The 15,066-nt window shown below is 41.6% G+C and overlaps 1 protein-coding gene across 1 annotated transcript; it reads left to right on the top strand.

The window, feature by feature from the left end:
* Positions 1–53: 53 nt before the first annotated feature.
* On the top strand, positions 54–14,323 carry LOC109898233 (ras-related protein R-Ras-like). Its single transcript, XM_020493119.2, has 6 exons — positions 54–1,010; positions 1,188–1,275; positions 8,409–8,511; positions 11,107–11,215; positions 11,474–11,592; positions 11,845–14,323. The coding sequence occupies exons 1-6, from the start codon at positions 924–926 to the stop codon at positions 11,930–11,932; spliced, it is 594 nt and encodes a 197-aa protein (XP_020348708.1). The 5' UTR covers positions 54–923; the 3' UTR covers positions 11,933–14,323.
* Positions 14,324–15,066: the final 743 nt, after the last annotated feature.

The following is a 15,066-nucleotide window of genomic DNA, read 5'->3' as shown; positions in this document are numbered from 1 at the left end:
TCTAATAGAGCCTTTGCTGATTCATGAAAAGAGGGAGAAGCGTGAGAATTTATACAATGAGGAAACAGTGTCGGTAAGACACGCCTGGTTTTACATATGCATGAGATTTCGAGAAACCCTTCTTGGTTGAGAAACAAAAGTTGCCTTGGAGCGATGAAAAAATAAGTCCGTGAAGACGAGGGAAAAATGAACACATCGCCAAGAAAAACCCTGTAACTTAGACATCACAAACGTTTGTATATATTGCGTCTGAAGAGATATGTAGACGGATCAATCTCGAGATAATGCAAGTTAGGCAAGTGCGTTGAAGTTTGACGGGGTAGTTGATAATCAAGCTCATATTTTTCTTTCCTCTGGAGTCACAAAGTTGGCATCGGTAGCCTAATTTACTTAAGGCGGGTGCGGAAGGCTTTTCACCTGACAAAAATGATGTGAGAGAGGCCGATAAACCGTTAGATTTAAACAATAATACTTGATTACTTTTTTTTTTTACCTGGTTATGTAGCGACCTATGAATTTTAGGAGCAGTAATAAGAAACTATTGGGGTTAGAGGCGACTTTTGTGGATCGTTTACAACACTGGGCCAGACTAAAACTAAACTTTTCAATGTTATGAAATAGTATCAGAAAACGAACTATACATTTTATATTTGCGATATTGATAACCTATCGTAGGTAATTCAAGTTAAATATATTGGCGTAATACCGAGGTAAAAACCCAACTACCTTCTCGGATTTTTCTATGAGCTAACGTTACCTTGATAAAAGTAGTTCGCTCAATCGTGGGAGAAGTGGACTTTCATTTTCCCCCCTCATCTACCCTGCGGATTACTAAATTACACTTAGTCAATAGATCCTATAAGCTAGTCAGTTTTATCATTTCGTTTTTAGACAATTGTTGAAAGTATTTTACGAAACTAATCATGTCTGCTGATGAGGAGAGATTCAAGCTGGTCGTCGTGGGCGGGGGCGGTGTGGGGAAAAGTGCCTTGACCATACAATTCATTCAGGTGAGAGAATCCCCCAACTGTTTGGACATTGTCAACTGTGTGTTGTTTTGTTTGTCTTGAATTTGTCACATCTTCTGATGTGACTAGTATGTTGTAGTGGTCATTGAACTTGTGCATATTAACCCATATTGGCCAACCCACACAATCTTGACCCATGCTCTCCTATCTTTTTCGCAGTCATACTTTGTATCGGATTATGACCCAACCATCGAGGACTCCTACACCAAAATATGCACAGTGGATGGGAAAGAGACACGATTAGACAGTAAGTCATACTGTAAGTTTACTGACGTTCTTTGCTCCAAGAATAGAGGGAAAGCGTAAACTACTTGAGTCGGTGAGTGAGCAAGGCCAAATCTGTCTGTATGATTCACCAACATCTGCTCTGTTATGACTTGCAGTTGGCAGATGTTGATGCTCTAAGCCAAGGTGTAGTCTTTTCACTATGCCGTAACAAAAGTGTTTCTGTCCGTCTGTGTTCTTATTCAAGGAAGATAACAATATGTAAGTGCACTATGGCCTGTTGGCCCCTGTCGAGTCGGTTAACCCTGGGCATTTACATCTAAAAGGACCCATGAGGACCAGCGTGAAGTTCATAGGAACATGTCAAATTGAGTGTCAAATGAAAGCGAAGTCTATATTATTATTTTTTAAATTAAGACATATATATGCTTTTAACCATTTCCATCCTAAAAATGAGGAATAATCAAAGGCTTCGAAATCTGGTTGTACAGATGTAAAAGGGCTCTTGGACAACATCTACCAGATCATTTTTTAAGGTATTATAAATACATCAAAACACAATGTTGAAGTAAAGACTCCTGCCAACTAATATGAATACTTGTATTTAGTTACAGAGAAATGATTTGCCTTCTGTAAGTTTAAGAAACATTGCCTTGTCTTGTAATCCTGTTACCAGAAACACGCACATCTAAAATATTTTCTAAGGAGGATAATGAAAGTTCACATAAGTAACAAGCAAAGGTAGACCTAATAATTCGTAAAAGGGGTTTTACTGATATCAAGTTTGTTTATGAATTATTAAGTGATTAAAACTTGTAATTCTGTTACCAAATCCGTAATGGAATTACCGAACAATCAGTAACGGAATTACTGCGATTGAATTGGCTAAAATGGGAAGTCATAGTAGTCACAAACCATTTACATTTGAGTCATTTAGCAGATGCTCTTACCCAGATCGACTTACAGTAGTGAGTGAATACATTTTTGTACTTTTTCCCATACTGGTATCAAACCCACAACCCTGGCATTGCAAGTGCCATGCTCTACCAACTGCACTACACGGAACATTTGGGTCCAATGTGGGTCACCTGCTACTGTCCTCCCTTCAACTGGCATACTGTTATCTTCTGCTCATAACTGTTTTCTTTCTCTTTCTGTCGTCTGGTGGTCAAAGCAAGACTGTGAAAACGGTCTCGACAACCGCTCTCTCTTTCTCGCTCTCTTTTTCTTGCTCTCTCTTTTTCTCTTTCTCGCTCTCTTTTTCTTGCTCTCTCTTTTTCTCTTTCTCTCTCTTTTTTTCTTTCTCTCCTTTCTGCCGCTCTCTTCTTTTAATCTCTCTCCAGTTAATGTCACCTCTCCCAACTCTTACTGATACCTACCATGACACCTAACCACCTACCCTCTTTCCATTTACTATAACAAGCATCCTCAACCACTGAGCACCAACCGACAACGGACCTCCATGGATGTTGAAAAGTAATTGAAATTTGGTCAATCCGCCCAATATCTACTGTACTGAACTGTACTCTACTGTGCTGTATTGTAATGTCCAAACTTGAGAAACACAGACATCTATGATTGGTTCAGATTTGGTCTGGTCGGGACCAACCAAAACTGGTCTTGTTTGGAGGCAGAGCTCATTAGAATAATACCCAAATATGCAAAAGAAGGATATTGCATATTTCTAGCTTTTGTGTACTGGGATCGGTCCAGAGGGGTTCCGATCTATGCGGTAGCGAGGAGTGGTGTAAAACAGATGACGAGTTGGCTTTGTAAGTTGGCTTTGCAAGTAAAACACTGGAATGATTGATTTGCAGTGGAAGAATGTGCAAAGTAGAGAGAAATAATGGGGTGCAAAGGAGCAAAATAAATACAGTAGGGAAAGCGGTAGTTGTTTAGGCTAAATTTATAGATGGGCTATGTACAGGTGCAGTAATCTGTGAGCTGCTCTGACAGCTGGTGCTTAAAGCTAGTGAGAGAGAGAAGTGTTTCCAGTTTCAGAGATTTTTGTAGTTCGTTCCAGTCATTGGCAGCAGAGAACTGGAAGGAGAGCCAACGAGAGCGTACAGGTCGCAGTGGTGGGTAGTATATGGGGTTTTGGTGACAAAACGGATGGCACTGTGATAGACTGCATCCAATTTATTGAGTAGGGTATTGGAGGCTATTTTGGAAATGACATCGCCGAAGTCGAGGATTGGTAGGATGGTCAATTTTACAAGGGTGTGTTTGGCAGCATGAGTGAAGGATGCTTTGTTGCGAAATAGGAAGCCAATTCTAGATTTAATTTAGGATTGGAGATGTTAGATGTGAGTCTGGAAGGAGAGTTTACAGTCTAACCAGACACCTAGGCATTTGTAGTTGTCCACATATTCTAAGTCCGAGCCGTCCAGAGTAGTGATGTTGGACAGGCGGGCAGGTGCAGACAGCGATCGGTTGAAGAGCAGGCATTTAGTTTTACTTATATTCAAGAGCAATTGGAGGCCATGGAAGGAGAGTTGTATGGCATTGAAGCTCGCCTGGAGGGTTGTTAACAGTGTCCAAAGAAGGGCCAGAAGTATACAGAATGGTGTCGTCTACGTAGAGGTGGATTAGAGACTCGCCAGTAGCAAGAGCGACATCCTTGATGTATACAGAGAAGAGAGTCGGTCCAAGAATTGAACCCTGTGGCACTCCCATGGAGACTGCCAGAGGCCCGGACAACAGACACTCCGATTTGACACACTGAACTCTATCAGAGAAGTAGTCGGTGAACCATGCGAGGCAGTCATTTCAGAAACCAAGGCTGTCGAGTCTGCCGATGAGGATGTGGTGATTGACAGAGTCGAAAGCCTTGGCCAGGTCAATGAATACGGCTGCACAGTGTTGTTTCTTATCGATGGTGGTTAAGATATCGTTTAGGTCCTTGAGCGTGACTGAGGTGCACCCTGAAACCAGATTGCATAGCGGAGAAGGTATGGTGGGATTCGAAATGGTCGGTAATCTGTTTGTTGACTTGGCTTTCGAAGACCTTAGAAAGGCAGGGTAGGATAGATATACAGTGGGGCAAAAAAGTATTTAGTCAGCCACCAATTGTGCAAGTTCTCCCACTTAAAAAGATGAGAGGCCTGTAATTTTCATCATAGGTACACTTCAACTATGACAGACAAAATGAGGGGGTTCCAATGGTGTACAGCAATCTTTGTCATACCACAGATTCTCAATTGGATTGAGGTCTGGGCTTTGACTAGGCCATTCCAAGACATTTAAATGTTTCCCCTTAAACCACTCGAGTGTTGCTTTAGCAGTATGCTTAGGGTCCCACAGTTGGAAGATGAACCTCCGTCCCAGTCTCAAAATTTTGGAAGACAAACAGGTTCTCTCAAGAATTACCCTGTATTTAGCGCCATCCTTCAATTCTGACCAGTTTCCCAGTCCCTGCCGATGGGAAAAACATCCCCACAGCATGATGCTGTCACCACCATGCTTCACTGTGGGCATGGTGTTCTCGGGGTGATGAGGTGTTAGGTTTGCGCCAGACTTAGTGTTTTCCTTGATGGCCAGAAAGCTACATTTTAGTCTCATCTGACCAGAGTACCATCTTCCATATGTTTGGGGAGTCTCCCACATGCCTTTTGGCGAACAACAAACGTCTTTGCTTGTTTTTTTCTTTAAGCAATGGCTTTTTTCTGGCCACTCTTCCGCAAAGCACAGCTCTGTGGAGTGTATGGCTTAAAGTGGTCCTGTGGACAGATACTCCAATCTCCGCTGTGGAGCTTTGCAGCTCCTTCAGGGTCATCTTTGGTCTCTTTGTTGCCTCTGATTAATGGCCTCCTTGCCTGGTCTGTGAGTTTTAGTGGGCGGCCCTCTCTTGGCAGGTTTGTTGTGGTGCCATATTCTTTCAATTTAAAATAATGGATTTAATGGTGCTCCGTGGGATGTTCAACGTTTCTGATATAGTTTTACAACTCAACCCTGATCTGTACTTCTCCAACTTTGTCCCTGACCTGTTTGGAGAGCTCATTGGTCTTCATGGTGCCCCTTGATTAGGTGTGGTGCCCCTTGCTTAGTGGTGTTGCAGACTCTGGGGCCTTTCAGAACAGGTGTGTATATATATAACTGAGATCATGTGACACTTAGATTGCACACAGGTTAATTTTATTTAACTAATTTTGTGACTTCTGAAGGTAATTGGTTGCACCAGATCTTATTTAGGGGCTTCATAGCAAAGGGGGTGAATACATATGCACGCACCACTTTAAAATTTAAATGATTATTTATTTTTTAAATTCTTGGAAACATGTATTTTTTTTCATTTCACTTCAACAATTTTGAATATTTTGTATGTCCATTACATGAAATCTAAATAAATTTAAATTACAGGTTGTAATGCAACAAAATAGGAAAACCACCAAGGGGGATGGTGGTGCAAGGCTGATTTGGGAATAGGACCTACCAGATCCATGGCTATCTATTCAAAGGGTGTTTCAATGATGGGGAGGGGGATGAGTTGGTTTCTGTAATTTGTTGCGGAGGCATTATTTTTGGCACTTGTCACTTGACTTGCAGTACTTCTCTACTATCACTTGTAATGTGGGGCCAGTAGAATCTACTCATGATGTGCTCTTTAGTTTTGTCTACTGCCAAGTGGCCTCTCAACACATGCGCCAGGTACCGTACCATGTCTCTATATGCTCTAGGCCCCTTCTCTTAACCACCAGTACTGTAAGCCCTTTATGCAGTAATAAGTGGGGTTTAATAAGGGGGGATTGACGTTCTCCATGTGCTTCCCATCCATCACCTTCACTCTGTGTTGCGCCGAGACCAGGTCTGGGTCCTGCAGCTGTGTGGTGCTAAACTGTCCTGTCAACTCATCAGATAAATTAACATCTTGGCTGTATATTCTCACCGGGCCCCATGCGGGCCCTTGGTCTCCTCCGCTCTCCGTTGTGAGACCTGAGCATGTATCCTCCGGTCTTTTCTTGAAACAGCTGCCTATGCCTCTGATCTTGAATTGTATTTTCTTCCTCCCCTGCTCTTGATCTGGGTGACTTCTCCCTGGAGTGCTAGTGGGGCATATCGGTTGCATGCCTTTTGGGGATGTGTTTTCTCTGAGTGTGCCAGTGACTGCTTTGCATTGCTTACACGCACTGGTGCGGTCTTGGGGCTGCTCTGTTTAATCCGCCACAAACTCTCGAACAAATTAGTCTCTCCCTAGCAGTACTGATAATTGGTTCACCACCCCCACCTTCATAGTGCACTTGCCTCTTGGAGTAACTAACGTAACCTGCGCCACTGTGTCCCCATGGATACAGGAGACTGACATCTGTTCCTGACATAAATCTCCCTCCTGTACTAGGTGTGACCGAACTAGGGTAATCTTACATCGCTTCTGCATCCTCTCCTTGGACTTTTAATACCGGGGCTCCCTCTGCGGTCCAACACTACGGGGATAGATTACATGGATGTGCACCCCTTGAACCGGAGGAAGGCTCAGTGGGCACCAGAAACACCGTCTCTCTCCAACCCCTGGTCAGCCATATTAGTTGATACATTTGGGCTCTTGCTGACAGCCCTGACTCATTGCTATCGAAGGTCAACTCATGGAAATGCTTGGCCTGTGGATTCAGACAGCACCGGGATAAGATTTTGGCTTTTAGTTTCTTAGTTCCCTGCATCTGCAGGATCCAGGTTGAAATACGCAGCCTGCACACTCCCAGAAAGAAAGGGGGCCAGCATCCCTGCCCACCGCTCTGGGGCCCATAGTTCTCTTACTGCTGACCTCTTGAATGATAGCAGATAGGCCTCTATTATTTGAATCACTTACGCAAGCAGTAGTGTAATGTACTTCTTATGGGCGGTAGCGTCCCACCTGGCCAACATCCGGTGAAATTGCAGAGAGCAAAATTCAAACTACAGTTTTATAAATATTTAACTTTCATAAAATCACAAGTGTAATACATCAAAATAAAGCTTAACTTCTTGTTAATCCAGCCGTTGTCAGATTTCAAAAACGCTTTATGGCGAAAGCAAACCATGTGATTATCTGAGGACAGCTCCCTGCATACAAACACATGAAAAACATATTTCAACCAGGCAGGTGTGACACAAAAGTCAGAAATAGTGATGTAAAAAATGCCTTACCTTTGATCTTCTTCTGTTGGCACTCCAAAAGGTCCCAGCTACATCACAAATGGTCTTTTTGTTCAATAATGTCCTAATTTATATCCATAAAAACTCAGTTTAGCTGGCGCGCTTCAGTCAATAATCCACCCAGTTTCCCTCCATCAAAATGCATTCCAAATTAATCCAAAACGTTACTAATAAACTTTTCCAAACAAATCAATCAACATTTATAATCAAACCTTAGGTACCCTAATACGTAAATAAACAATAAAATTTAAGACAGAGAATCCATATTGTCTTTACCGGAGAATAATACCAAAGAACGCGCTCTCTTCCACGTGCTTGGAAACACTACAGCCAGAATGGGAGCCACTTAGAAAAACTACAATTTCTGGCTCATTCTTCCAAAAACCAGCCTGAAACTCTTTCTAAAGACTGTTGACATCTAGTGGAAGCCCTTGGAACTGCAATCTGGGAAGACTTGGCCTTATAATAAAAGTGATAGCCATTGAAAATAGTGTGGGGGGGGGGTTGTCCTCTGAGTTTCGCCTGCCATATCAGTTCTGTTACACTCACAGACATAATTTTAACGGTTTTAGAAACTTTAGAGTGTTTTCTATCCAAATCTGGCAGATTCACAAAACATGAATGCCTCGTTTGTAAATTATGTCCAACCCTCGGACATAATTTACAAACGAGGCATTCATGTGGGGGGGGGGGGGGCAGCATTATGCTGTGGGGATGTTTTTCAGCGGTAGAGACTGGGAGACTAGTCAGGATCGAGGGGAATATGAATGGAGCAAAGTACAGAGATCCTTGATTGAAACCGACTCAGGACTTCTGACTGGGGTATAATGCTTTGTCATTATGGGGTATTGTTTGTAGATTGATGTGGGGGGGGGGGGTTAATTTTAGAATACGGCTGTACCATAACAAAATGTGGAAAAGGTCAAGGGGTCTGAATACTGTCCGAATGCACTGTATGTCACTATACATATTTATCCCTGTGTATGTAGATCTGAATCTCTGTCTGTCTGTGTGTGTGTCTGTCAGTCTTGGACACAGCAGGTCAAGAGGAGTTTGGGGCAATGAGGGAGCAGTACATGCGCTCAGGAGAAGGCTTCTTGCTGGTGTTCGCTCTGAATGACACTGGCAGGTAAGAATCATCTGGGTGAATGCATCCACCCAGACAATCTCGAGTCATAGGCAAGCTATAGATTCAAAACAGTATTCCAAACTACACAACATACTATGAAGTCCTCAGAGCTAAAGCATTTGTCAGGGATACAGTACTCAAGGTTTCAGGAAGGCAACGTCACTGTATGCAATTAGGGATGCACATTTTGGTAAATTTAGCTGCCAACTAACTGACCCTCATTAACCAGTCCAATGAAGGGTAAAAAAAATTTGGGACATTAAAATGACCAACAGAAAATATTATCAGAGATATGTATATAATGATGAGATGCTTATTTTTCCGCTCTAACAATGGGAGTCGTCCCAAGGCAGGAAAGCAGGCGACAATCTTAGGTCCAAAATAAGCCCATAGAAACACATTGGACAGATTTTGGCGCCTTGCCTCTTCCTCTGATACTATGCATGCATATGCATACAAAGACCAGACATTTTTCATTAATAGCTTATGGCAAATGGGAGGCTCGCTTTACGAGTTGAGATTAAGAAATAAAAATAGCTCCTTTTTAGTCATGGCCACAAGGTTTTAACACGCGGTTGCATTTAGAATTGTTGTTTGTTGTGCAATGACTGGGCTTACAAAAGCAGGTTTCACTCCAGTAGCCTACAGGCTTTTTGAGGAGCTACTCTCGCACTGTCTGGTAGGCTATTCCTCTCCACAAACTAGGCTCTCTGTATGCTGTGCACATGTGATACATTTTATTTATGACGACTATTGAAAATACACATGCGGCAATTTTAATGTAAAATAATTCTGCAAAGTAACCTATAGACTCAGGTTCCCCAAAACTTCCGAATCTGGCCTGTGGGTGGTTTTATTTGCCCCCCTCCCCCACCCCCAGTTTTCTGAGCAATAAATACATTTGAATTTTCATTGTTGGACTTAAGACTACACGTGCTTCTTCACCTGCATTGCTTGCTGTTTGGGGTTTTAGGCTGGGTTTCTGTACAGCACTTTGAGACATCAGCTGATGTACGAAGGGCTATATAAATACATTTGATTTGATTTGAAGACTATATAAACACCAGGAAATCGGCTCCAAGTGAGTTTTTTATTTTGGAAATATATTCCCATGCATAGAGATGTGATCATATTCAAATAATAATCATTACAAATATGGATTTATATTGCACTTTTCTACCAGCTGAGGTACTCAAAGCACTTTTATATAGTCAGGGGAAGACTCCCCTCACACCTCAGAGATGCACAGCGACCACTACACATCAGGTGGAGAGGTGAGGAGTGATGTATGCGATTAGGAATGAAGGGGATTATTAAGTGGCCATGATGGAATGTGGCCAGGTAGAACATTTTGCCATGACAATGGGGTGAACACCCCTACTCTTACAATAAGCGCCAACGGATTTTGAATAACCACAGAGTCAGGACACGCGTTTAACGTCCCATCCAAAAGACCGCACCCTACGCAGGGCAATGTTCCCAAATGTAATCAAGGTTTGAAATTATTATTTTAGTCAACATTTAGATCTGTTTTTGTCGTACAATTTACAGTCTAACTTTTTTAAATGATGTTCTGTCCCCCCGACCGTCTGTTCAATAAAAATTGGCCAGCGGCTGAATCTAGTTGATGATCCCTGTAGAGACCAATAAGCATGACTGGTCAAATACATTTTTGGCTGCCAACCGATTTTAACGGTTAACCGTTAACATCCCTATTTGTGACGCAAACGCAGCACACTCATGATCATTTATTAATTCCTTGAGGTGTTGAGGCATTCAAGCCATGGTCAGTATTACACTTAGTCTATTCTGAGTTTTCTGGTTTCGGCCGTGCAACACTAATCAAATAATGCTACAGTAACTAGGGGAAGTGAGACTTGTTATAGGCGTTCACCTCTCATAAGTGTCGCATTCATGACATAGTGTCAAATACAGGCAGCGTAATGAGCTGCTGTAGTAGTTCTCTCTGAATTGAAAGGTGGATGGGTGCAATTGCACCTTAACAGAGTTCATGTGTGCCATTAGTTTAGATTAGTTGTGAAGCTCCTATGAATTGCAACAAACCCTTGCCCTCTTATGGGCTGTAGAATGGGTCTTAAAGGTGCACTGCAGAAGTTCTGTACCCATGCGGCGACGAGTCTAAGTACAAACACAACATTCTAAGAACATATGTAGAGCTTAGCCTAATATAACAATTGTTTGTATTTATTTATGAACTGTACCTTTCCCCCCAGACTTGACTCCTGCCAGGTCACACAGGATTCCTGGCTTGATTTGGCAGGGTTCGATAGATGTCCTTTGTGTCCTGGTAGGACACAGGCTACCCCTCCCACTTCTAGTGTTTGTTGTCATGTTTGAATGTTTGTTGTCACTGTGCTGTCATCTTTGTACATTTTTAAATAAGAGTATACAATTCAACAAACAAAAAAGAAGTTGGATTTATGCAAATGAATATGCCTCTGTTTTAGGGGGTATATACACTTGTTGTTTTTTACAGTAAATTGAATTAATGGATTGCACCTTTAAGGACATAAAGCACTTGTGATCAGTTCCTAATGTGTTCTCGTTTCGACCACTTTCCTTCCCTTTTTTCAGTTACAATGAGATCCACAAGTTCCACACCCAGATACTGAGAGTGAAGGACCGGGATGACTTCCCCATGGTGCTGGTGGGGAACAAGGCTGACCTGGACCAGTCGAGAGTGGTACTGGTCTTCATTGTTAAAAGAGATCTTCTGCTAGCTTTAATGCAAATTTAGATCCTACTGGTTCAAAATCTCAGGCCTTGAAAATACATTTGAGTTGCCAACAGGTGGCGAGTGGCTACAAGTGTTTCTTTGGCTAGATCTAATAGCAACTTCCTAATCTTACACAGTTTAATGGAATGCGGAAATGAAACTCGCCTGGCGAGCAGCTCGCTTTTAACCTGAGTGCATGTACCTCTCTCTCTGTACTGCCCGTAGATCTCCAGAGAGGAGGCCCAGGGCTTTGCCAGAGAGAACAGGATCCATTACATGGAGGCCTCGGCTAAGAACCGCTACAACGTAGACGAAGCCTTCCTGGAGGTGGTGCGAGCTATAAGGTAATGTCACAGCATTAACAGCTAGCTGCAAGGTAGGCTGTTTTAAATATTTTATTATGTTGCAGAAAGCTGTAAGGTACTTTTTAATAGGTCATCATGTTTATAGCTAGATGATTAGAATAGTTGGTGACTAGAGGCAAAGTTGAGGGACAGATGTTGTGGTGTCCATTATAGCCTGCTCCTGAGTCGAAGCATCCAATGCTTTTTCCCTCACTCTCTCTCTCTCTCTCATTTTTTTTTTTTTTAACACAGAAAGTTTCAGGAGACTGAGAGTCCCCCTCTACCTGCAAACCACACAGGAAAACGGAAGAGCGATGGCTGCCCCTGCACCCTCCTTTAACTGTCCCCTCCCCTGGCATAGCACTGTTGTCACAGAGACCAAAACCTCCTCACCTCACCACTGATGCAAGTCTTATCTGACTTACCTGGAGGGAAATGGGAAAATTGGGCAAGGGGAGGAGAGATATACACTTGGAAATGCAAAAAAAAACTGTTTGGTGAATGGGGCAGGGATGTGTGTGTGTGGGAGAGCTTGCTTACGTCAATGGTGGGCAAAGTGGTGTTACACATTTTTATGGTTTCATTCAGACAGAAATTAGCATCTTCAAACTTTTTTTCTATACTTTTTGTATTTACGGTTTTGTTATTTCATTATTGAGTAAGGATGTAAAGGGAGGCCTTGAGCTAGATGAGAAGAGAGCAAGAGATGAGTCCACAGCCTGAAGAAAGAGTGAGAGAGGAGGGATGGTAAGGGGGAGATCTCACAGATACTGTGTTTTAGGTGGCCTCCGACATTGGGTCAAGCTGATGTAAGTCACTGGTTTGACGTTGCAGGAAGGAAGGGGATCATTTAGAAACTAGAGGGTGCTGTTATTCATACCTACAACAGAAAAGGAAGGGAGCCCAGTTAAACTGACTAGACAAATTAGATTTTTGAAAAAACGCATGGAAACGAGTGAGATAAAGAATAAGCAGAATGAGAGTGGAAACAAATGTTTGAAACACTGGTATTTTTTCACGGTGTAGTATCCATGACCACATAATATATATTTTTTGCACAACTTCAACTTACGGACTGGTAGGCAAAAGTAGTTTGACACTAAAGTACTATTGTTTATTTTAAAATGATTGGGTGGAAGTTTAGGCGTGTCCAGGTACTTTTTGTCTGTGCAGACAGGTGTAGGCCTGCTTTTTAAGTCATTTTTATTGTAATGCTGTTTGCAATTTTTTTGTCACACTGCTTACCAGCCATGTACATCAAGGAGTTCGTTTTTGAACTGTATTAAATGAATGAGTCAAAGCTAATGAAGATCCGTTGAAAAGCTGCAGACAAGGCATCATTCCTATCAACCAAAATACTTGTGGGTCCAACAATGACAACAAATGCAGTGTATTTATAATGTTGGTGTTATGTAATGTTCAATAGTATACAGGGTTAACTGAATTAACAACAGAGACATAATGTAATACATAATGTAATATGGAATTTTCTTAAATTTGCGGTATGGCCTCGTCTCTGGGCAGCTGGCATCGGAAACCAACCCCGCTGCCCGTTATGATAACTGGGGGAGGGGATGGTTGTCGACAACTTGATGAGAAAGTGAGAGAACATGGGTAAGTTGACATATAAATACATCGTAAGATTGCCCATTGGTTGCGAGAGAGGACGATGCTAATTATAAGTGTGAGCTCATAAGTTGAACAGCAGGCATGAGGAATGTGCATTATTGTGCGGTGCTTATGGGATATAAGGTAAATAATGAATTACATTCCGGATGTGGCTAATAGGAAAGAGAAGGCCGCTATGCTGATGATAATACGTTCGTATTCATTCCCACTATACCCATATAATTATGTTATGCTTCAAGTTAACCAAGCATTCAGACCAGCCTTCCTAATTGAACTTCCGTAAACTACATTTGTAATGAAGTAACTTGTTTGTTTAGAGAGGATGTGTAGCACTAGTCCTGCAAACCTTCATATAGATGTAATTAACAGTTAGCCTACTCTCCCCCTGGGTGATATTTCACACAAAGCAGGATAGCCATCTACATTTCGGAAAGATTCTGAATATGTTCCATATTTGTGAGTTGATTCAGACTCAATTCTGTGACCCTAAAAATATTTTAGATGTTTTGATGAATAATTTGACTTCTCAAAACTGGCAATTTTATTTGTGAAATAGAACCCTGTTGATGATGTAGGATCAACGTTTGTCCCCCATTTGTTCTTTACCTAATTCTAGAATAATGCATTGACTCTGTTTATTACTGTAGTGTAATAAGCCACAACATACAATTGTACTTAGGTCTGTTCATTGTAATAATTTTTAACAGCAAAGAGCCGTTTATATTCGTATACCAATGAATCTCAAACTATATCTAACTTGCACCCTGTAATCTGCCGGTATCTGCCATGTGTATTTTGTACTGACATAAACCAAATACTTTTTTTTACACATTACACTTTTTATATGTTATTACCTAAATCTAGATATTTTGCTCAGAATGAAATAGGGCAGCTGGTTTATCTGGACAACCCCACCTTTTTTTACTACTTTACTATTTCTCTTCAACTGCATTGGTGAACACTTAGTGATAGGAAAGAAGTAGCAAATCTCAGTTTGGCCGAGGTCAAATGTGATTTTAAAAAAAATAGAACTTCTGATGAATGCAATGAGAAAAGGAGCATGTAAACGTACATATAAATAAAAAGGACTGTTTTGAATTGGGATTGTGACAATTCAATGTACTCAAGCATGCACTTATCTGATGTTCATTCTCAAAAATATTATGTATGGTAGGTAGCCTGTGTGGTTATAGCCGGCATGGGTTCGAATCCGTCTTACTGCCCTTTGATTCGCCCTCCCCATCTTTCCAACACTGTTCTATCGCTTCAATAAGAGCTCAAAAATATATAAAGTTTAAAAAAATACCTTTAACCCTAGTGTAGTGTTCAGGTCTGTGGAACCCATTTTCAATGTTTACTAAAATACAAATTATACAATTTAATAATTTTTTCAACCTGAGACTCATTGGACTCATGGCTCATTTTCTGTGAAGAACATGTAAAAGAACACATTTTCATTGAGTCTGTCATGCACTGCTGTTTCAACATAGCACCAAGAACCTGTCTCCTGCTGTCTTGCACTCTTTACCCTTTGTAGTGTGTAAAACTACACAATGTCTTGCGGGAACCTGAACAATGTTATTACATTACATTTTTTTGATACATTGTAAAAAAAAAAAAAAAAGGGTTTCCCACACTACCCCAGCCAGGTGCAAATTGGAGGGTAGCTCCTTGTCACAATCGATCAGTATGGCAAGAATGATCTCTGCTCAGAGGGCCCTTAAAATTATTTTCGCAGAGAGAGAAGCTAATGTGGAAGGAGTCTTTCGAAATATGAGGATCATGTCTCTGTCTATTCGGAGTCTGACAGTGAGTTGGAAGGAGAGGATGAGATTGACCCTCAGC

This window comes from Oncorhynchus kisutch, linkage group LG10 (assembly GCF_002021735.2).
Source record: "Oncorhynchus kisutch isolate 150728-3 linkage group LG10, Okis_V2, whole genome shotgun sequence".
In the NCBI taxonomy this organism is placed as follows: domain Eukaryota; kingdom Metazoa; phylum Chordata; class Actinopteri; order Salmoniformes; family Salmonidae; genus Oncorhynchus; species Oncorhynchus kisutch.
Note: the sequence above shows the minus strand (reverse complement) of the source record. Positions and strands in the feature narration are given on the sequence as shown.

What these genes read in the sequence shown, in the direction of transcription:
- LOC109898233 (XM_020493119.2), top strand. Translation starts at nt 924, where the DNA reads ATGTCTGCTGATGAGGAGAGATTCAAGCTGGTCGTCGTGGGCGGGGGC. An exon ending in GCTCTGAATGACACTGGCAG is followed by an intron (nt 8,512 to 11,106) that starts GTAAGAATCATC and finishes CCCTTTTTTCAG; the next exon opens with TTACAATGAGATCCACAAGT. An exon ending in ACCTGGACCAGTCGAGAGTG is followed by an intron (nt 11,216 to 11,473) that starts GTACTGGTCTTC and finishes TACTGCCCGTAG; the next exon opens with ATCTCCAGAGAGGAGGCCCA.